The following is a 22,701-nucleotide window of genomic DNA, read 5'->3' as shown; positions in this document are numbered from 1 at the left end:
GATTCCTATCTACATCATATGGCTGTGGTAAGGACCAAATGATTTAACACATGCCAGGCACCTAAAACAGTGCCTTCTAGTCAGTTCTATAAAAATGTTAGCTGTTATTTTTACTCCTCTCAGCTCTTGGAGTACCCAAGGTGGACTGAGGAGTCTGACGCCCCAGGCTGTCTCCTCCTGACCTAAAGTCATCCTCTCTTTACCCTCAAAGTGCTGGCTAAATGTCACGGTCTTCTCCGCATGCTCCAATATTGCAAAGTTTGATAAGCATTCCCTGAAGGATCCTGCAAACATCTCAGAGGAGACCTGAGTCTGGAGAAGGCCAATAAAACAAACTGAAGGGTTTTGCAGAGAGTCTCAGGTGTTGAGGAGCATGTGGGGGAAGCGTGGTGTGCTCAGGAGTCTGGAATGAGAAGTCTCTGGGAGTGCATGTCCCAAAGGCAGGGCCACCAGGTAAGACTGTGCTGTTATTCACTACCCAAGGATACCTGGCTTGGGGGTGAGGAGCCAGGGGGCTGATTCAGCCCGCATCCCAGACACAGACAAAGGAGGAAAGGGTGCCTTTAGCTGATCTGCACCCCACTGGCTAGTGGTGGTCCTACTCAGAGCATTGGTGAGGGGTAAGTGGGTCACTCAGCATTCTCAGGGATTCTGTCTGGGTTATAGAGAGTCCTGGACCTGTGAGGGCCATGTGAGGGTAGTCAGGGTTTGGAATGAATTCTGGGTTGGGGGAAACCTAAGGGTCCTCACAGTCCATCCAGACAGTCTGCAGGCTGCTTCAGGCGATTTCCCTGGCGCAGATAGTCATAAATCTCGCTGTTCTCCACGCCTGGATATGGGGTTTGGCCTCTTGTGGCAATCTCCCACATTGTCACCCCGAAGGACCACTGTGAGGGGCAGAGGGAGTTAGACGGTCTCTCCTGCACAGAATCACCCGCACCAATACCCAGGTTCATGGGTACACCCACACTTATGTACACATGTTCACAACCATCCTCTGGGAGCGTCACAAGTATTCATAGAAACATAATACTTTAGCCAGGTGCGGTGGCTGATACCTGTAATCCCAGCACTTTGGGAGGCTGAGGTGGGCGGACCGCCTGAGGTCAGGAGTTTGAGACCAGCCTGGCCAATATAGTGAAACCCCGTCTCTACTAAAAATACAAAAATTAGCTAGGCATGGTGGTGGGTGCCTGTAATCCCAGCTACTTGGGAGACTGAGGCAGGAGAATTGCTTGAACCCGAGAGGCAGAGTTTGCAGTGAGCTAAGATCATGCCATTGCACTGCAGCCTGGGTGACAGTGCAAGACTCCATCTCAAAAAAAGAAAAAAAAAATATATATATATATATAAATTTGACACAGGTATACACATGAATAAGTAACTTTTGTGGCTGCATACACATGCTCACCATCACACACATATACACACTTCATGGACACATGAGCTCATGTGCCACTGTGCACACCCTGACTGTCCACATTCTATGAGTGTGTGCACATGCACGCATAATCACTGCAGCTTCTTCTAACCTAAACTGTCTACACTGCTACCATGCACACGTGGGCCTGTATTTATCCTGGGCATGTACACACCACTATTCAGAGATGCCCACCATACCCCAAGACATGCCCAGCCCATGTGGACAAGCCCCTGCAAAGGGAAGCCCACATGTCCCTGTGACCCTTGCATCCACAGCCACCCAGGCATAGTGTGTGATGGTCAGGCCATGCCCTCCCATGGTTCCCCACTCTTGGCGGGAGTGCACGTACCACATCGCTCTTGCTGGTGTAGACTCGGTCAGCTAGACTCTCAATGGCAATCCACTTGACTGGCATCTTGGCGATACGTCCCTGGCGGTAGTAGTCCCCATTGTAGATCTTCTTGGAGAGCCCGAAGTCCGCCACACACACGGACATGTTCTCATTCAGCCTGTTTGGATTGGGGAAAGGAACAGGGTCAGGGCATCGGTCACCTCCACCAGGAAGCCTGCCCTGGCTCTCAGACACATCCGCACCTCCTCCCCTCACTGTCCTGGCTGCGGGTGGGGATCTGTCTCCCAAACCTTCATCCCAGTCCAGAAGGGAACTGCTTTACTTCTTATTCACTCTGCCAAGTAAGGATGGGACAAAGGGCTTCCTCAGGACTTCCCAACTTTGGCTCTTTGCTATATTCTAAGATCCTTTCTTGGGTTTGATTACTTGATGAATTTTTTTTTTCTTGAAGTATACTGTACATATGAAAATGTGCACAAGTCATAAGTGAGCAGCTCACTGAATTTTCACACACACACACACACACACGTAACCAGCACCCAGATTAAGAAACAGAACATGGCTGGGCATGGTGGCTCGCACCTGTAATCCCAGCACTTTGGGAAGCCAAGGCAGGTGGATCACTTGAGGTCAGGAGTTCGAGACCAGCCTGGCCAACATGGTGAAACTCTGTCTCTACTAAAAGTACAAAAATTAGCTAGGTGTGTTGGTGCACATCTGAAATCCCAGTTACCTGGGAGGCTGAAGCAAGAGAATCAGTTGAACCCAGTAGGCGGAGGTTGCAGTGAGCTGAGATCACGCCACTACACTCCAGCCTGGGCAACAGAGTGAGTGAGACTCCATCTCAAAAACAAAACAAAACAAAACAAAAACAGGCACAGTGGCTCAAGCCTGTAATTTCAGCACCTTGGGAGGCCAAGGCGGGAGGATCACTTGAGGCTAGGAGTTCAAGACCAGCCTGGAAAACAAAGCAAGACCCTGTCTCTACAAAAAAATTTAAAAATTAGCTGGACATGGTGGCACATGTCTGTAGTTCCAGCTACTTAGGAGGCTGAGGCAGAAGGATAGCTTGAGCCAGGAGTTGGAGGCTACAGTGAGCTATGATCATGCCACTGCACCCCACCCTAAAGGACAGAGTAAGACTCTGTCAAAACAAAAAAGAAAAGAAAGAAAAAAAGGGAAAGAAAGGGAAAGAGAGAGGGAGGGAGGGAAGGAAGGAAGGAGATGAAAGAGAGAAAGAAAGAGAAAGAAAGAAAAGAAAGTAGGACGAGAGAAAAAGAAAGAAAAGAAAGAAAAAAAGAAAAGAAAAGAAAATCCATAGGACATTCATATGATGGAATACCATACCACACAGCAAAGAAAAAGAGCAAACTACCCCTACACAGATTCATCTCAAAAACATCATGCTGAGCCACAGAAGCCAGACACAAAGCAGTACAAACTGCGTGATCCCATTTGTATGACTTTTCAGAACAGGCGAAACTAGCACTGAGAAGTCAGGATAGTGGGTACCACTTGGCGGTAGTGATTGGGAAGAGGAAGAGGCATGAAGGAGCCTGCTGGGGCTAAGAAATATTCTTTACCTTGATCTAGTGGTTACATGGGTCTACACCCATAAAAATTCATCGAGCTGAGCTGCATGTGTATATTTTAGTGTATGTAAAATATACATAAATTTTTTTTGAGATGGGATCTTGCCCTGTTGCCCAGGCAGTAGTGAAGTGATACCATCATGGCTGACTTCAGCCTCAACCTCCTGGGCTCTAGCAATCCTTCCACCTCAGCCTCCCAAGTAGCTGGGACCACAGGTATACACCACCATGCCCAGCTAATTTATTTTTTGTAGAGACAGGGTTCACTATGTTGCCCAGGCTGGTCTTGAACTCCTAGGTACAAGTGATCCTCCTGCCTCAGCCTCCCAAAGGGCTGGGATTATAGATGTGAGCCACTGCACCTGGCTGAGACTAATGTTCTAACTCTGTAGTTCCATTCCCTCCACCCTCTACCCTCCCTTTACCCTCTATTCTCTATTCTGGCTTTTGGGGGATTTTTTGTTCTTTCTTTTCTTTTTTCTTTTTCTTTTTTTTGAGATGGTGTCTCGTTGTTGTTACCCAGGCTGGTCTCAAGGCTCAAGCAATCCTCTCACCTCAGCCTTGGGAATGGCTGGGACTACAGGTTACTATTTTCTTTTTTCTTTCTTTCTTTCCTTTTTTTTTTGAGACAGAGTCTTGCTCTGTCGCCCAGGCTGGAGTGCAGTGATGCGATCTCGGCTCATTGCAACCTCCGCCTCCTGGGTTCAAGCAATTCTCGTGTTGGGATTACAGGTGCACACCACCACACCCGGCTGAATTTTGTATTTTTAGTAGACAGGGGGTTTCACCAAGGCTGGTCTCGAACTCCTGGCGTCAAGTGATCCACCCGCCTCAGACTCCCAAAGTGCTGGGATTACAGGCGTGAGCCACTGCGCCCCATCTGGCATATTTTCTGCTTGTCCATTGGTGAGGAGTTTGGTTTTCTTATCCAGTGTGGCTGCTTCCAAAGGACAGCCCCAGGCAAGACACCCAGCATGGAGCGGGACAGAGATGCAGCTCACATGTCCCCAGCCCCATCGGTCACCTCAGCCCCTTTGCTCACCTCATGCTGTGCACTGAGCCCACCTTCTGGTCTCTTCCCTCTCCGCATCCAAATGCTCCTTCCAGATCTCAGTTCAGGACTCACCTTCTCCAGGAAGCCTTCCCAGACCCCCTTACTGACTTTCCTGGTCCTGAGTTCTGACCTGCCCTCAGCAGGTGTCTAGCCCTGCTTCCATCCTAAGAAGGAGGGAGGGAACTCCCTCAGGGAGTGCAGGAGCAGCGGGAGGTGTCCCTGAAAGACACTCACATGCAGTTCCTGGCCGCCAGGTCCCGGTGTATGAATCTCTTGGTACTCAGATACTCCATGCCACTGGCGATGTCCGCCATGAACTTCACCAGCATCTGAGTGGGCAGATACTGGGGAGCCAAGGCAGGTGGGAGGAAAGGTCAAGAGAGTCCTTGATGCGATCCCTCCTCCCTCCATCCCTCTGTGCAAGCCTAGCTCTGCCCGCAGTGGTTTCCCATGGCCCGGACGATTCAACCCAACCCCTCTCCAAGGCCTGCAAGGTCCTGTAAACCTGTAAACTTGCTCCAGCCTTCCTCTTGGACTTGATTGCCTATGTTCTTGCCCTTGACTGACACTCCCACCAGACTCCTGTCTGGTCTTCAGACAAATGATGATCATTCCCACCTCCGAGCCTTTGCCTATGCTGTGCACTCTGTTGGGGTCGCTTCCTGCCCAGATCTCCAGACATCCCCCCAGCCCCAACTCCTTCACGGTCACCTCCTCGGCAAGATCTTCCGCGTCCAGCCAAATTCACTGCCTGGCCTCCTTATCTTCCGTCCTACTGTATTTCCTTCCTAGCACTTAAACATTTAAATCATCTCGCTTAGGTATTTATTAGCTTGTTTATCATCCACCCCTCCCCTGCTGGAAGACATGCTCCAGGAGAGCAAGCTCCTGGTCACCGTGGTCTTCCCAGGGTCTGAGCAGCACTGGGTACCTGATAGATGCTCAGTTAATATTTGTAGACTGGATGATTAAACGCCCCTTACCACTGGCTGGTCCCCGAGCCGGGAATAGAGGAGGAAGCTGTGTAGGTCTCCATGTTTCATGAAAGGTAAGATGACCACAGGTGCTGGGAAGCTCTCTCTTTCAGAACCCTGGAAACAGACACCTGAGCCCCCCAGGTAGCCCTGTCACTCCTGCTGGCCAGAAGGGGAAGCCAAGCCCCCCACCAGCCAGCCTCGAGCCTCTCCTTCTCACCCCCCATCCAATCTGGCCACCATATTGTTTGGGGGGTAGTGGTGGTGGCAAGGACCAAGCTGCAGAGAAGCCATTTCCAGCAGAGTTCCCAGGGACGTTTCCGGAGCCCTCCTGGGGACCTCAGCTATTTCTGGGAATGGTCAGAGGTCACATTCCAAGCTGAGGGAGACTAGGAGGGGGAAGCTTGCTGACCCTGAAGGAGCGGGGAGCAGGAAGCCTGGAAGTTTGATCTTCCCAGGGCCAGAAGCAGGGCTCTTCCCTCTGCTATGGCCCCCATGGGGCTTGTAGACCCCTTGAATGTGCCCCTCTCTCACCGATGAGCCTCATGACGTTGGGATGGTCGAATTCCTTCATGCAGACCGCTTCACTCAGGAAATCCTCCAGCTCTGACCTCGTGCAGATGGCAACTTGAGGGAGAGAGACAGGTGGGTGAGGAGGAGGGGAGGAGAGGGAGGACTCTCTCTACACCTCCACTCCATCATCATCATCATCATTCATCTTCATCAAACACGATTAGTAAGTACCAGGTGCCGTACTCAGCACTTTATATGTGTGTGTGTGTGTGTGTGTGTGTGTGTGTGTGTGTATGTGTATATATATATTTATTTTATTTATTTATTTATTTTTGAGATGGAGTCTCACTCTGTTGCCCAGGCTGGAGTGCAGTGGTTTGATCTCGGGTCACTGCAACCTCTGCCTCTCAGGTTCAAGCAATTCTCCTGCCTCAGCCTCCCGAGTAGCTGGGACTACAGGCGTGTGCCACCACACCCGGCTAATTTTTTGCATTTTTAGTAGAGACAGGGTTTCACCTTGTTAGCCAGGATGGTCTTGATTTCCTGACCTCATGATCTGCCCGCCTCGGCCTCCCAAAGTGCTAGGATTAGAGGCGTGAGCCACCGCGCTTGGCCAACTTTATATATATTAACTCATTTAATCTTCTCAGGTGCTACTATTATCATTCCCATTTTATTGGTTTTTGTTTTGTTTTTGTTTTTGTTTTTGTTTTTTTGAGACAGGGTCTTGCGCTGTCACCCAGGATGGATGCGATCCAGCAATCACAGCTCACTGTAGGCTCGAACTCCTAGGCTTGCCTTCCTGAGTAGCTGGGACCACAGGCACGCACCACCATCCCGGATAATTTTTTTTTTTTTTTTTTGAGATGGAGTTTCGCCCTTGTCCCCCAGGCTTGAGTGCGATGGCGCAATCTTGGCTCACTGCAACCTCTGTCTCCCCAGTTCAAGAGATTCTCGTGCCTCAGCCTCCCGAGTAGCTGGGATTACAGGCATGCACCACCATGCCCAGCTAATTTTTGTATTTTTAGTAGAAACGGGTTTTCACCATGTTGGCCAGGCTGGTCTCAAACTCCCCACCTCAAGTGATCTGCCTGCCTTGGCCTCCCAAAGTGTTAGGATTTCAAGTGTAAGCCACCGTGCCTGGCCAATTTTTTAAGAGAGGGAGTCTTGCTATGTTGTCCAGGCTGGTCCCAAACTCCCAGCCTCAAGTGATCCTCCCACCTCGGCCTCCCAAAGCACTGGGATTACAGGCATGAGCCACTGTCCCTGGCCTATCTCTATTTTAAAGATGAAGAAAGCAAAGCACAAAAAGGTTAGGAGTCTGCCTAAGGGAACACACAGCTTGGAGGTGGAAGAGGCAGATCTCAAACCCGGGTAGTCTGGCTCCAGGGTCCACCTGCTCACAACCACCAAGGCTGCTTCCCAGCACTTCTCTACCTGCCCTGGGGACCCAAACAAGTATCATCCCATTTAACAGTTCAGGACACTGTGGCTCACAGAGGCAAAATGACTTGCCCAAGGTTGCACGGCTGGGATTCAGACCCAGGCCAAGACTATAACCAGTGGGAGGCTGAGTGGGGAGGATTGCTTGAGCCTCAGAGGTTGAGACTACAGTGAGCTGTGATCCTGCCACTGCTCTCCAGCATGGGTGACGAGCAAGACTCTGTCTCAAAAAACAAAAAACGTAGGCCGGGTACGGTGGCTCACACCTGTAATCCCAGCACTTTGGGACACCGAGGCAGGTGGATCATGAGGTCAAGAGATAGAGACCATCCTGGCCAACATGGTGAAACCCTGTCTCTACTAAAAACACAAAAATTAGGTGGGCGTGGTGGCGCACACCTGTAGTCCCAGTTACTCGGGAGGCTAAGGCAGGAGAATCGCTTGAACCCAGGAGGCGGAGGTTGCAGTGAGCTGAGGTCATGCCACTGCACTCCAGTCTGGTGACAGAGTGAGACTCTGTCTCAAAAAACACAAACAAAAAAACAAAAAACATAACCTGAGGCTGGGTGCAGTGGTTCATGCCTGTAATCCCAGCACTTTGGGAGGCCAAGGCGGACAGATCACCTGAGGTCAGGAGTTTGAGACCAGCCTGGCCAACATAGTGAAACCCCATCTTTACTAAAAATATAAAAATTAGCTGGGCATGGTGGCACGCGTCTGTAATCCAACTACTTGGGAGGCTGGGGCAGGAGAATCGCTTGAACTCAGGAGGCGGAGGTTGCAGTGAGCCGAGATCACACCACCGCACTCCAGCCTGGACGGCAGAGTGAGACTTCTCCTCAAAACAAAACAAAACAAAGCAAAACAAACAAACAAAATAACCTGGTACACAAGAGGTGCTCAATAATGAATGAAAGAGTGGGTAATGACTTCATAGCCCAAGCTTTTAAGCCCTGTAATTCAGAAAGGATCATTCTGTACTCACCACCAGCCCCAATCTGAACCCCCTATGCTTCTCCTTCCCTGTGTGTGAAGAACTTAGCCCTGGACTTCCTGTGCTGTGTAACCCTGAAATGCCTCCTGCCCTCTCTGATGATGTAAATAATATAGTCCTACTCCACATTAACAAGCATGTCCTACTTGCCACCCTCAGCATGAAGTGCTTTGCCTCACAACAGCTTTGGAAGGTGGGGACATTAGGGTCCTCTTTTCCAGATGACAGGTGGGAGGCTCAGAGAGGGAAAGTCATTTGCCTGAGATCGCATAGCTGGTAAATGATTCAGCCAGGTATGCCTCATTCTAGAGCTTCTCCTGCTCCACTAAGTATCACAGTGGGCTGGCCCCTGAAAACTACATTTCCCAGGCTCCCTTTCCTAGTGGTTTCCTCTTGGGATTTGCCAATGGGAGGTAGGCCCTGATGGGAGACTGGCAGGTAGCGGGGAGAAAGGGAAAAGCCAGGGTATTTCACGTCTCTCTGCTTCTGGTATTCCCTTGGTGGTGGTTGTGTCTCCCATGTGTGCGTGTGTGTGTTTTAATTTTTTTTTTCCAGACGGAGTGTCGCTCTGTCACCCAGGCTGGAGTGCAGTGGCACGATCTCGGCTCACTGCAACCTCTGCCTGCAGGGTTCAAGCGATTCTCCTGCCTCAGCCTCCCGAGTAGCTGGGATTACAGGTGCCTGCCACCAAGCCTGGCTAATTTTTGTATTTTTAGTAGAGGTGGGGTTTCACTATGTAGATCAGGCCAGTCTCGAACTCCTGACCTCAGGTGATCCACCCGCCTTGGCCTCCCAAAGTGATGGGATTACAGACATGAGCCACCATGCCCAGCCATGTGTGTTTTATTTTTTCAAGACAAGGTCTCACTCTGTCACCCAGATTGGAGTGCAGTGGCATGATCATAGCTCACTGCAACCTCTGCCTCCCAGACTCAAGCGATTCTCCCACCTCAGCCTCCCAAGAGGCTGGGACTACAGGCGTGTGCCACCATGCCCAGCTAATTTTTTGTTACTATTATTATTTTTTTTTTTCATAGACATGTGGTTTCACCATATTGCCTAGGCTGGTCTCAAACTCCTGGACTCAAGCGATCTGCTGCCTCGGCCTCCCAAAGTGCTCTTCTAGGTTTTTAGCTCCCACAGAGCAGCCTGTAACTCTGTGATACCAACTCCTGCCTGGTGTCCCTAGCTGTGGATTCTGGTAACACCACTTGCTCCCTCTACCCTTCAGGCCTAGCGGGGAAAGTGACTTCCTGCTGCTGCTCATCTCTGGTTTCCCTCCCTACCCCCAGTTGTTCCTTCAACCCATCTCCCACCTTTGTACTAATCTTCCCATATTCAATTCCTTCTATTGAGGTACCTGGCAGGGGCTCCACTGCCTATCTGGAAACACCAGAAGTTCTAGGCTATGGCTAACTTGCTGTTAACTTTTCTGCTCTCTTCTGTCTCAGGGGCTTAGGGAAGGGGCTGGGGGTCCTACACGTGTGCACGTAACTCACTCTTCATCGTCTTCACAGCCACCTTGAGGATGGAGTCGTCCTGGTTGAGCTGGCCTTCCATCACAGCTCCAAACTCTCCTGTGGGGGGCCAGAGGGAGACACTGACCTCAGAGGGCCCATGGGGACTGTATTTCCTATAGTTGGGGGGTGGGAGTGTGGAAGTGCAGGATCTCAGAAGTTCAGAAGGATGTGTGTATGCTGCGGGGGGACTCACCCTCTCCCAGAGTCTTCCCCAGGGCCACCTTGTGCCGGTCCACCATCACATCCCGCAGCTTCTCCTTCAGCTCTTCACTGATGCCCAGGCTGTTCACTGCATGCAAGTTTGGGGTGGACAGAGTCATGGGACAGGGCTGACATTCAGGTGACATTCACCCACCAGTAGGGATAGACCCATTGTTGAAACACTGACATACTTCTGCACTGATTTAAAATTAGCTACTGCCCTGAGCACCCCACCACTTCCACCCCAGCTCTTCCTCTGGACCCCCTGAACCTTCCCTCAAAGGGAACTAAAGGGGTAAAGCCTGGCCACACTCTTGCTCCAGTGGGCACCCTGATGGGTCAGTGCCCTGCTGTACCAGTTGTTAAAAATATTTCTTTTGCTGGGCACAGTGGCTTATGCCTGTAATCCCAGCACTTTGGGAGGCAGAGGTAGGTGGATCACTTGAGGCCAGGAGTTCAAGACCAGCCTGGGCAACATGGCGAATCTCTGTCTCTACAAAAAAATACAAAAATTAGCCGTGTGTGGTGGCACATGCCTGTAGTCCCAGCTACTGGAGAGGCTGAGGCAGGAAAATCACTTGAACCCAGGAGACAGAGGTTGCAGTGAGCTGAGATCGTACCACTTCACTCCAGCCTGGGTGACAGGGCAAGACTCTGTCTCAAAAATAAAATAAAATGAAATAAAATAAAATAAAATAAAATAAAAATATTTCTTTTGCTGGACGCAGTGGCTCATGCCTGTAATCCCAGCACTTTGGGAGGCAGAGGTCGGTGGATCACTTGAGTCCAGGAATTCAAAACCAGCCTGGGCAATGTGGCGAATCCTCGTCTCTACAAAAAAATACAAAAGCTAGCTATGTGTGGTGGCATGCACCTATAGTCCCAGCTACTCAGGAGGCTGAGGTTGGAGGATCACTTGAGCCCAGGGGTGGAGGTTGCAGTGAGCTGAGCTCATGCCACTGCACCCCAGCCTGGGTGACAGAGCAAGACCCCATCTCAAACAAAACACACACACACACAAAATTTCTTTTTATTGAAGTATAATCTGCACAAATCATAAGTAAGCAACTCAGTGGATTTTCTTTTCTTTTTTTTTTGAGATGGAGTTTCGTTCCTGTTGCCCGGACTGGAGTGCAATGGCTCAATCTCGGCTCACCGCAACCTCCGCCTCCCAGGTTCAAGCGATTCTCCTGCCTCAGCCTCCCGAGTACAGGCATGTGCCACTACGCCCGGCTAATTTTGTATTTTTAGTAGAGACGGGGTTTCTCCATGTTGGTCAGGCTGGTCTGGAACTCCCGACCTCAGGTGATCTGCCCACCTTGGCCTCCCAAAGTGTTGGGATTACAGGCGTGAGCCACCACACCCGGCCAACTCAGTGGATTTTCACAAATCAAACACAAATGTGTAACTAGCACTCAGGCCAAGAACAGAACATGACCTGCCCTCCCAGGGGTAGCCACTTTCTTGATTTCTGTTACAATCAATTAGTTTTGAAATGTTATAAAAATGGAATCACGTAGTATATTCTCTTTTGTGTCTGGCTTCTTTCACTCGACATTTTAATTTAGTTGTTGTTGGGTGTAATTGTAATTTATCCATTTTCTTTGTGATATAATCATTCTCAAACAAACTGACATCAGGACACCTTTACATTGTTAGAATTATTGAGGACTAGAAAGAGCTTTTGTTTATGTTACATATATATCAATATTTCTGTATTCAAAAATAAAACTAGCTGGGCACAGTGGTTCACACTTGTAATCCCAGCAACTCGGGAGGCCAAGGAAGGAGGACCAGTTGAGGCCTGGAGTTGGAGATCAGCCTGGGCAACAAAGCCAGACCCCATCTCTAAAAAAAGAAAATTTTTTTTTTTTTTTGAAACCGAGTCTCGCTCTGTTGCCTAGGCTAGAGTGCAGTAGCATAATCTCAGCTCACTGCAACCTCCGCCTCCCAGGTTCAAGTGATTCTCCTGCCTCACCCTCCTGAGCAGTGGGAATTATAAGAGTACACCGCCACACCTGGCAAATTTTTGTGTGTTTTTTTTTTTTCATATAGAGATGGGGTTTTGCCATGTTGCCCACACTGGTTTCAAACTCCCGGGCCTCAAAAGAAAGCCTATCAGGTTTATTTAATTTTTTTTTTTTTTTTTTTTTTTTGAGACAGTCTCACTCTGTTGCCCAGGCTGGAGTCCAGTGGTACAATCTCAGCTGGCTGCAACCTCCGCCTCCCGGGTTCAAGCAATTCTCTTTCCTCAGCCTCCCAAGTAGCTAGGATTAAGGCATGCACCACCACACCAAGCTATTTTTTGTATTTTAGTAGAAATGGGGTTTCACCATGTTGGTCAGGCTGGTCTCAAACTCCTGACCTCAAGCAATTTGCCCACCTTGGCCTCCCAAAGTGGTGGGATTACCGGCATGTGCCACTGCGCCCAGCCTGACATTTTTAAAACAAGAATATACAAGTACAAGGTCCATCAGCTGTCAGAGTGTTGGATGACATCATCCCACATCAGGGAGCCTCTGGAAAACTGCGCTGAATGCTCATGAGAGAATGAGAACGCAAAAGGCAAATAATGTCTTGGTAATAGTATGAAAATAGATTTGACCTTATGGGCCCCCTGCAAAGGTCTCAGGGACCACAGGGGACCAGGCTCACACCCTGAGAATGGCTGCTGTATGTTACTCAGTTAAATCATTGGGACATCGTTGCTTCTTCCTTCTCTTCTTAAATAAATGTCTTTCCCAGCCCTTTCCAAACATCCCCCTGGGGCCCTGGTGGCTTTCTCGCTGTGTGCTAGGAAGAGACCTAGCTCTTCCATTTTCTTTCTGGATTTCAGTTTCACTAACTGGAAAGATGAGATTCCTTTTTTTTTTTTTTTTTTTTTGAGACAGAGTCTTGCTCTATCACCCAGGCTGGAGTGCAGTGGCACGATCTCGGCTCACTGCAACCTCTGCCTCCCAGGTTCAAGCGATTCTCCTGCCTCGGCCTCCCAAGTAGCTGGGATTACAGATTACATCTGGCTAATTTTTGTATTTTTAGTAGAGACAGGGTCTCACCATGTTGGCCAGGCTGGTCTCAAACTCCTGACCTCAAGTGTCTGCCTGCCTGGGCCTCCCAAAGTGTTGGGATTACAGGCGTGAGCCACTGCACCCAGCCGAAAGGAGAGATTTGACTGGGCCTCTGAGATCCCCTCCTCAGCTGACAGCTTGCATGGCTTTCCAGCCTTCTAATGGAGAGTCTATAGTTCTAAGATTTTATGATTTCAAAAGTATAAGCGTGTAGAGTACATGCATATAATTTTTCAGGCCAAGATCGATTCTATCTCTCTACCAATTTATAATTCCAAGAGGTAGTAGAGTGTGGCAGTTCAGAGTACAGACTTCAGGCCAGGCGCAGTGGCTCACACCTGTAATCCCAGCACTTTGGGAGGCTGAGGTGGGCGGATCACGAGGTCAGGAGGTCGAGACCAGCCTGGCCAATATGGTGAAACCCTGTCTCTATTAAAAATACAAAAATTAGCCAGGCGTTCTGGCGTGCGCCTGTAGTCCCAGCTACTTGAGAGGCTGAAGCAGGAGAGTCGCTTGAATCCAGGAGGCGGAGGTTGCAGTGAGCCAAGATCAAGCCACTGCACTCCATCCTGGGTGACAGAGCAAGATTCTATCAAAAAAAAAAAAAAAAAAAATAGTATAGACTTCAGAGCAAAAGTGCCTGGGTTCAAATCCCAGCTATCCAATTTACAAGCTGTGTGGCCTTGGGCAAGTGACTTAACCACTCTATACCACAGCTGCCTCATCTGTGAAGTGAAGGTGATAAGAAACCCACCTCTGGCTGGGCGTGGTGGCTCACGCCTGTTATCCTAGCACTTTGGGAGGCCAAGGCAGGTTGATCACTTGAGGCCAGGAGTTCCAAGACCAGCTTGGCCAACAAAGACAGGGTTAGTAAAACCCCATCTTTACTAAAAATGCAAAAATTAGCCAGGTGTGGTGCCATGCGCTTGTAATCCCAGCTACTCAGGAGGCCAAGGCATAAGAATCGCTTGAACCCGGGAGGTGGAGGTTGCAGTGAGCTGAGATTGTGCCACTGTGCTCCAGCCTGGGTGACAGAGCGAGACTCTGTCTCAAAAAAAAAAGAAAAAAGAAAAGCAAAAAGAAACCCGTGTCCTTGGGTTGCTCTGAGGGTTAAACGAGGAGATACATGTAGAATGCTTAGAACAGAGCCTGCCACATAGGTAGTGCTAGGGTTGCCTGGGATTATTATCACATCATCACCATCTAATCTCAATATTATTTCATCAACATCATCATTTTCTTCTTGATTGTCATTATCTTCATCATTATCATCATCATTACGTCTTCTAAGATCCAATGGCTCTGAGGTTTGGTGTTTCTTTTCTTTCTTTTATTTTTTTTTTCTTTTTTGAGACAGGGTCTTGCTCTGTCACCCAGGCTGGAGTGCAGTGGTGCGATCACAGCTTACTGCAGCCTCGACCTCCCTGGGCTCAGATGATCCTCCTACCTCAGCCTCCCAAGTAGCAGGGAGTACAGGGGCACACCACCATACCTGGCTAATTTTTTTTTTTTTTTTTTTGTAGAGTCAGGGTTTCACCATGCTGCCCAGGCTGGTCTCGAACTCCTGGGCTCAAGTGATCCTCCCACCTCGGCCCCCCGAAGCGCTAGGATTACAGGCATGAGCCACCACACCCAGCCTTGGTGTTTCTAAGATTTACTGTGTCTAAGATTCTATTCCTTGAAAGTTCTTTGTGGTTCCACAAATCTGTTATTTCTAGGGTCTGTGGTTCTGACATTCTAGTATCCCAAGGCCTTCAGAAACTTTTGGCTCACGCATCTACAGAAGCCCAGCAGGCCAGATTCTCTACAGCCTTTAGATCCAGGCCAGGGCAGTGGGGCATAGGGTTCACTTACAGGTAGCTTCAGTGGTCCGACGACTGTAGGACTTGCGCACGCGGTACCTGACTACCAGTTCACCTCTTTCCACTGTTGGTTCAAACACTTCTCTGGGGGGGAGGGGGAGTAGGTGAGGGCAGGGAAAAACCATGTGGAACCCCCTACTCAACCAGCAGTTGAGCAAGCACCATCTCAGCCTCAAGCCCTGCCTGCCCTCTCTGCTAACATTTGCTGAGCATGTCTTGGGCAGCTACCTTCTGCCTTCCATTCATTCCACACACCCCCTTGCCCTCATTCTTTTTTTTGAAAACAGAGTCTCACTCTGTCACCCAGGCTGGAGTGCAGTGGTGCGATCTCAGCTCACTGTAGCCTCCATCTCCCGGGTTCAAGTGATTATCGTGCCTCAGCCTCCCAAGTAGCTGGGACCACAGGCGTGTGCCACCACTTCCCGCTAATTTTTGCATTTTTCAGTAGAGACAGGGTTTTGCCATGTTGGCCAGGCTGGTCTCAAACTCCTGACCTCAAGTGATCCACCTGCTTTGGCCTCCCAAAGTGCTGGGATTACAGGCATGAGCCACCACGCCTGGCTTCCCTTGCCCTCATTCTGATTCTTAGTCATCACTCCTCCTGCACCAGCCTCCTCACTGCCCTCCCTGCCTCCAGCCTCTCCATCCCAGGCCACACAGCCTCCCCATGTGGTTCCAACTCACCCATAACGGGTCTCCTTCTTTCGCCGGTGGACAAGGAAGAGAGCCAAGATGAGGACACAGGCAGCGGCCACGACTGCTCCTAGCAGTACATACCACCAGGGCCACGAGAAGGCAGGAGTTGAAGGTTCCTTCACTATCAGGGGGTATGAGGAACAGGTCATGGATGAGGCCTTGGATCCAGCTCTCTGGGACCCAAAGGGATGATGTGGGAGGGAGGCAGAAGGCCTCAGCAAAGATGTGCACATACTTGATGAGGTGTGTGATGGATGCATTCACATATCTGAATGGGCTGGGCTGGACAGGGCATGCAATGGATGTGATACAAGTGCACGTTAAAGCAGAAGTGCGTGAAAGTTGTAGGATGGGTGAGTTAAGAGTGGGATGCAGGCCACGTGTAGTGGCCCATGCCTGTTATCCCAGCACTTTGGGAGGCCAAGGCAGGCGGGTTACTTGAGGCAAGGAGTTCAAGACCAGCCTGGCCGACATGGTGAAACCCTGTCTCTACTTAAAAATATATATATACAAAAATTAGCTGGGGTGGTGGTGCACACCTGTAATCCCAGCTACTTGGAAGCTGAGGCAGGAGAATCACTTGAATCCGGGAGGTGGAGGTTGCAGTGAGCCGAGATTGGGCCACTGCACTCCATCCTGGGTGACAGAGCAAGACTCCATCTCAAAAAAAAGAAAAAAAGAGTGCCAGGATAGCTTAGGTGGTAGAGCATCAGACTTTTAACCTGAGGGTCCAGGGTTCAAGTCCCTGTTTGGACATTTGTAGTTTTCCTTACTTTAAGCTACCAAATATTATGCCACCAAGATCCAAAAAAACAGAAGAGTGGAATGGATATTTGAGGAGAGTGCAATGAGTGTGGAATGGGAGGGAGAGATGTGTGGAACGGGTTATGAGTGTGCCAGGAGGGCTAGATGAACATGAGATGGTTGTGGAGAAATCTCAAGTAGCATAGGTTAGTGTGAGAAATGTGATGATTGTGCAAGGAGGGTGGACTAGAGTGTAGATAAACAGGTGAGTGGGGAAGAAGATCCTTGCAGTGTAGGATGGTGCATGAAGCGTGTGCAAGGAGGGCAAGGCTGGTGGACAAAGGACTAAGGAACATCTTTTGAGGAGAATGCAATGACTACAAAAGGGTTTTCTTTGTCTCTTTTTTTGTTTGTTTGTTTGTTTGTTTGTTTTGAGACAGGGTCTCACTCTTTCGCCCAGACTGGAGTGCAGTGGCCCGGTCTCAGCTCATTGCAACCTCTGCCTCCCAGTTTCAAGCAAATCTCCTGCCTCAGCTTCTAAGTAGCTGGGATTACAGGTGTGCACCACCATGCCTGGCTAATTTTTGTATTCTTTTTTTGGTAGAGACAGGGTTTCACCATGTCTCCTGAGTAGCTGGGACTGCAGGTCTATGCCACCTGGCTAATTTTTTTCTTTTCTTTTCTTTTCTTTTCCTTTTTTCTTTTTTTTGAGACAGAGTCTTGCTCTGTTGCCCAGGCTGGAGTATAGTGGCATGATCTTGGCTCACTGTAACCTCTGCCTCCCAGGTTCAAGCAATTCTTGTGCCTCAGCCTCCCGAGTAGCTGGGATTACAGGCTCGCACCACCACGCCCAGCTAATTTTTGTATTTTTAGTAGAGATGGGTTTTCGCCATGTTGGCCAGGCTGGTCTTGAACTCCTGACCTCAGTTGATCCACCTGTCTCAGGCCTCCCAAAGTGCTGGGATTACAGGCGTGAGCCATTGCACCCGGCCACAAGGGTTTCCATAAAGCAAGGAATGAGGGTGAAATAAATATCCAAAGGGGCATGGTAAGCATATACAGGGTTGGATGGCTGCTGGAAAAGTTGGGGATGTGTGAAGTGGGAAGAGTATTCATGAAGTCTTAGATACAAGGAGTGAGCAAGGAATTTTAAGGATGTAATTGCAGTGTGAGGGAAGTGTGCAGTGAGCATGCAAAAGATGTGAGAAGGACAGATGAAGAGTATGGGGTGCACAGAAAGGGGGTGTAAAAAGGGCAGGGGTGGAATGGAGTGTGTAAGAAATAAAGATCATTATGTGCTGAGTATGCAAGGGGTTCAGGGTGAGTGTGCAGAGTGAGATGGGTTGGGATTAGTGAAGGGTGAGGGAATGATGTCTATGGAGTGTGGGATAAGCATGCAAGGAGAATCGGGTGTGGGAAAGTTGTGGACAATGTTTTTCAGTGTTTGCAATGTGGAAGGTATGGTAAGTGCATACAAGGTGTGCAGAGTTTGTGAATGAGAAGTGTGGTTGTGCAATGGGCCTTGGGAGTCATGTGGGAGGAATGGATTATAATGGGATGTATGTGAAAGGAGGGTGGAATGAGCATGGAAAGGGTATGTGAAGAAATGTAGGAAGGGATGTGAGGAGTATTGAAGGCTAGTGGGTTGAGTTACAAGAGTGGGCTGTAATAGTGCCCAGAGGGGGCAATGGGTGTAGGAGGAATGTTTGAGAATTGTTAGAGAAATATTTGAGAGGGATGGATGTGAGGAGGATACCTCATTCATCCATCCATCCACCTTTCTACCCATCCATTCATCCACTCACAAATCCATCCATCTGTCCATCCATCCATTTATCCAACCATCCATTCATCTATCCACCCATCCATCCACCCATCTACCCATCCACCCATCCATATATCCACTTACCACCCAGTCATCTTTTGTTCATCCACCTATCCACCCATCTATTAATCCATTGACCTACCCACCCATCCACCCTCCATATATCCAACCATCCATCCATCCACCGTCCATATATCCACCCATCCATCCATCCACCCATCTACCATCCATTTATCCACTCACCATCCAGTCATTTATCTGTTCACCCACCTATCCACCCTCTATTCATCCATTGACCCACCCACCCATCCACCCTCCATATATCCACCCATCCATCCACCCACCCATCCATCTACCTATCCATTTATCCACTCGCCATCCAGTAATGTATCTGTTCACCTGCCTATCTACCCTCTATTCATCCATTGACCCACACACCCATCCACCCTCCATATATCTATCCATCCATCCATCCATCCATCCATCCATTTGTTCATCCATCCACCCACCCATCTGTCATTGCCTGAATACCTACAATGTGCTATGCTAGGCCATTATAGGCACCTCCATCAAGGACCAGACAAACTCAAGGAGTAGGTTAGAATGATGAGTTCGAGAAACATGAAAGGGATGTGCAATGAATATGTATGGTGACAGTGCCCCACTAGGTGTTGAGGGTAGGGAAGGAGGAGATGGGGTGTGGAAGCCCTTACCCAGCTGGTGGACTGGCTGTGCTTGCCCTGTGAGAAGAAAGGACAGAGAGGAGACGTGCTCAGAGAGGACAAGACTGGCGTGGCACGGGTAAGGGAGTGAGGGTGTGGCACGGGTAAGGGAGTGAGGGTGTGGCACGGGTAAGGGAGTGGCGGTGTGGCACGGGTAAGGAAGTGAGGGTGTGGCACGGGTAAGGGAGTGAGGGTGTGGCACGGGTAAAGGAGTGAGGCCGTGGCACCAGTAAGGGAGTGAGGGGTTGGCATGGGTGAGGGAGTGAGGGCGGCTTTCAGTAAGGCTCAGGGCAGGAACAGGGCCTAAGTTGCGGTAACACTGAAAGGTACAAGGAGTAAGTCAGGGCTGTCAGGGAGAGACAGGGTTGAAGCAGGTTGGGCATGGCTTTGGACTTACCTGGGCGCCAGGCCTCCAGGGGTACTGGGAGGCTCCAGGGTCCATCCCCAGCAGCAGTGTAGGCTGCCACGCACACTGTCAGATTGGACACAGACCCGTCCCCCTGCAGCTCCAGGGTCACCTCTTGCCTTAGCCCTATGTCCATTAGCACCTAGGAGGTCCAGAAGTGGCATCAGAGTAGAACCTCAGCCCCCAGCTGTTAAGCCTTCACTCCCGTGCTCAACGCCCCATCTCTTTCTCAAAGCTCTCTCCCCATCCTCCAACTCCTCATCCTTCCTTGTCCTCCCCTTCATCTCTCATCCTCATCCTTTAACCTGTATCCCTCCATCCCCTTCTAGCTTCCCTTTCCATCCTCTCTCCCTACGTCAGGGTATTGCTAGCCCAGATAGGAGTGCCATTGTGCAAATCAGGAAAAGGTACCCCTTCCCCAAGGTGCTATACAACTATCTGCTGTAAAATCGTTATAGTAAATATGAGTCTGCTGAAATGCTTTTGCAGTGGTTCAAAAACAGCCATTCCCCATGCCCTCCCTCAGACCCCCTTATTCTCCCCAGAATGTGAATGTGAACCTTCCCTGAATGTGCCCCCTAGGCATAGAGCAATTGTGTACTACCCAACCTTCACAACCATCCATGTCTGCCCTGATACCTTCTCCTCCCTCCTCCCCAAGCCACTCCACTCCAATCCCACCAGCAGCACCCACCTCTGGGGTGTCCTGGCCTTGATACGCCAGCCGGTACCCTAACAGGGTACCCTGCAGGGGCGCCCGGGGCTCCTGCCAATGTACGAAGGCCTGGCTCCCATTCCGCGTGGCACTAATGTTCTCAGGGGGGCCCAGGGGCACTGGAGGACAGGGAAGAGGGGAAGCTGGCACCCCCACCTCTTCCTGACCCCCTCCCCTGTTCCCAGGAAGTGAGTGCAGGGTGCCAAGGGCACGCACGTGGGCAACTCGTGCAGGCCTCCCATGAGTGGAAGCACAGGGGAGAGAAGGGCTGGGAGAGAGGCCAGCGGGCAGTGCTGCTGAGGGGTCAGAGATTGTACAGGAAGGAGATTGAGGCCACGAGGGGTAAAGGAGTGAAAGGGGACAATGGGGGTGGCACTGATGTAAGCAAGGTCCAGTGGGGCAGTGGTGATGTGTCCCTTCCCAGCCCTTCTTACCTCCCTCTGGCGTCTCCACAGGAAGCCAGTGGGTCCAGGATGAGAAGCCCTGGCTGCTGGTGCATGCCACGCGGATGTGATAAGCGGTGTGAGGATGGAGGCTGCCCAGCCGAAGCTGATGGGGGGGCACGGATGCTTGCAAGGTGAGGGGCTCCTCTGGGGGGTCTGGTTCTCCCGCCTGGATGCCCATCCCATCGTCTGACAGCACAGCCTGAGGAGAGGCAAGGGTGTGAGGACAGGACAACCAAGCAATCACACGAGATGGTCACACAGCTCCCAGTGGTGGTGGTCTGGTGTGACTACACAACTTTGCAAGGGTGTGTGTGTGTTGCAGTGCCATGCTAGGATAATACAGGCACCTGGATTTGCAAAGCAAGGAGATCATTTGGCTGTATACAATGTGGTTCTGTCACCACTTCCAAAAGCCACCTCTGGCAAGACTCTTCCCTCTCTGAGCCTCAGTTTTTTCCTTGGGCACATGGGGCCTTAGAGGATCAAATGCCTTACAGGATTGTTTAAAGATTAAGTGTAGTTATGCTCAAAGGATGCCACAGTGCATGGCGGGTGGTCAGCACCAATAATAGTAGTGTGATGACAATAATAATGCAAATAGACTGGGCATGGTGGCTCGCGCCTGTAATCCCAGCACTTTGGGAGGCCGAGGTGGGCGATCACTTGAGGTTAGGAGTTCGAGACTAGCCTGGCCAACGTGGTGAGGCCCCATCTCTTCCAAAAATGTAAAAAATTAGCCGGGTGTGGTGGTGCTCACTTGTAATCCCAGCTACTCGGGAGGCTGAGATAGGAGAATCACTTGAACCTGGGAGGCAGAGGTTACAGTGAGCTAAGATCACACCACTGCACTCCAGCCTGGGTAACAGAGCAAGACTCTGTCTCAAATAATAATAATAATAATAATAATAATAGCACAATACTGTGAGACCCCATTTATATGACATTATACTACAGGCAAAAGCAATGTTCCAGAAGCAGAAGGGTGGCCATCTCTGGGGCCTGAGGGAAGCCTTCTTGGGGACTGGAAGGGTCTGTGTCTTGATTTGGATGGTGGTTACATGGTGAATATGTGTGTTAAACAATCTCAGAGGTGTCCAATCTTTTGACTTTCTTGGACCATAGTGGAAGAAGAACTGTCTTGGGCCATACATAAAATACAGTAACACTAACGATAGCTGATGAGTTAAAAAAAAAAAATCACAAACAAATCTCATAATGTTTTAAGAAAGTTTACGAACTTGTGTTGGGCCGCATTCAAAGCCATCCTGGGCCACGTGTTAGATGAGCTTGATCTAGAGGTACACTGAGGATTATGCATGTTATATGTCTCATTTCTTTTTCTTTTTCTTTTTCTTTTCTTTTCTCCTTTTTGTTTGGAGATGGAGTCTTGCTCTGTCACCCAGGCTAGAGTGCAGTGGTGAGATCTTGGCTCACTGCAACCTCCGTCTCCTAGGTTCAAGCAACCACCACGCCTGACTAATTGCTGTATTTTCAGTAGAGACAGGGTTTCACCATGTTAGTCAGGCTGGTCTCAAACTCTTGACCTCAGGCAATCCGCCCACCTCAGCCTCTCAAAGTGCTGGGATTACAGGTGTGAGCCACCGTGCCCGGCCTATGAGTTTCATTTCATCACCTGAGCTGGAATGCAGTGGCGTGATTTCGGCTCACTGCAATCTCCGCCTCCCAGGTTCAGGCAATTCTCATGCCTCGGCCTCCCAAGTAGATGGGATTACAGGCATGAGCCACCGTGCTTGACTAATTTTTTTTTTTTTTTTTTTAGATGGAGTCTTGCTCTGTCACTCAGGTTGGAGTGCAGTGGTGCAATCTCGGCTCACTGCAACCTCCGCCTCCTGGGCTCAAGCAATTCTTCTGCTTCAGCGTCTCGAGTAGCTGGGGCTACAGTCATGCGCCACCATGCCTGGCTAACTTTTTTGTATTTTTAGTAGAGACGAGGTTTCATCATGTTGGTCAGCCTGGTCTTGAACTCCTGATCTCAAGTGATCCGCCCGCCTCGGCCTCCCAAAGTGCTAGGATTACAGGTGTGAGCTACCACACCGGCTTTTTTTTATTCTATGTAGCGAAAGGGTTTCATCATGTTGCCCAGGCTGGTCTCAAACTCCTGACCTCAGGTAATCCACCTGCTTCGGCCTC

The 22,701-nt window shown here is 50.0% G+C and overlaps 1 protein-coding gene and 1 non-coding gene across 3 annotated transcripts in view; one reads left to right on the top strand and one right to left on the bottom strand.

The window, feature by feature from the left end:
* Positions 1–22,701, bottom strand: part of AXL (AXL receptor tyrosine kinase) — a 41,748-nt gene that overhangs the window by 1,918 nt on the left and 17,129 nt on the right. Inside the window, exons 7-19 of one of the 2 annotated variants that reach the window (XM_054466069.2) lie at positions 20,539–20,749; positions 20,084–20,223; positions 19,381–19,531; positions 18,975–19,001; positions 15,681–15,813; positions 14,989–15,080; positions 10,059–10,154; positions 9,845–9,922; positions 5,930–6,022; positions 5,405–5,526; positions 4,656–4,765; positions 1,773–1,932; positions 751–887 (exon numbers count right to left, since the gene is read on the bottom strand). In XM_054466069.2, coding sequence (XP_054322044.1) covers positions 751–887; positions 1,773–1,932; positions 4,656–4,765; positions 5,405–5,526; positions 5,930–6,022; positions 9,845–9,922; positions 10,059–10,154; positions 14,989–15,080; positions 15,681–15,813; positions 18,975–19,001; positions 19,381–19,531; positions 20,084–20,223; positions 20,539–20,749 — 1,550 coding nt within the window. The remainder of the gene's footprint in view (positions 1–750; positions 888–1,772; positions 1,933–4,655; positions 4,766–5,404; positions 5,527–5,929; positions 6,023–9,844; positions 9,923–10,058; positions 10,155–14,988; positions 15,081–15,680; positions 15,814–18,974; positions 19,002–19,380; positions 19,532–20,083; positions 20,224–20,538; positions 20,750–22,701) is intronic. The other variant, XM_054466070.2, reaches the window with a different exon arrangement.
* Positions 16,376–16,448, top strand: TRNAK-UUU (transfer RNA lysine (anticodon UUU)). Its single transcript has one exon. It is a non-coding gene; the product is annotated as a tRNA-Lys (tRNA).

The sequence above is a fragment of the Pongo pygmaeus genome, chromosome 20 (genome assembly GCF_028885625.2).
Source record: "Pongo pygmaeus isolate AG05252 chromosome 20, NHGRI_mPonPyg2-v2.0_pri, whole genome shotgun sequence".
NCBI classification, from domain to species: Eukaryota; Metazoa; Chordata; class Mammalia; order Primates; family Hominidae; genus Pongo; species Pongo pygmaeus.
Note: the sequence above shows the minus strand (reverse complement) of the source record. Positions and strands in the feature narration are given on the sequence as shown.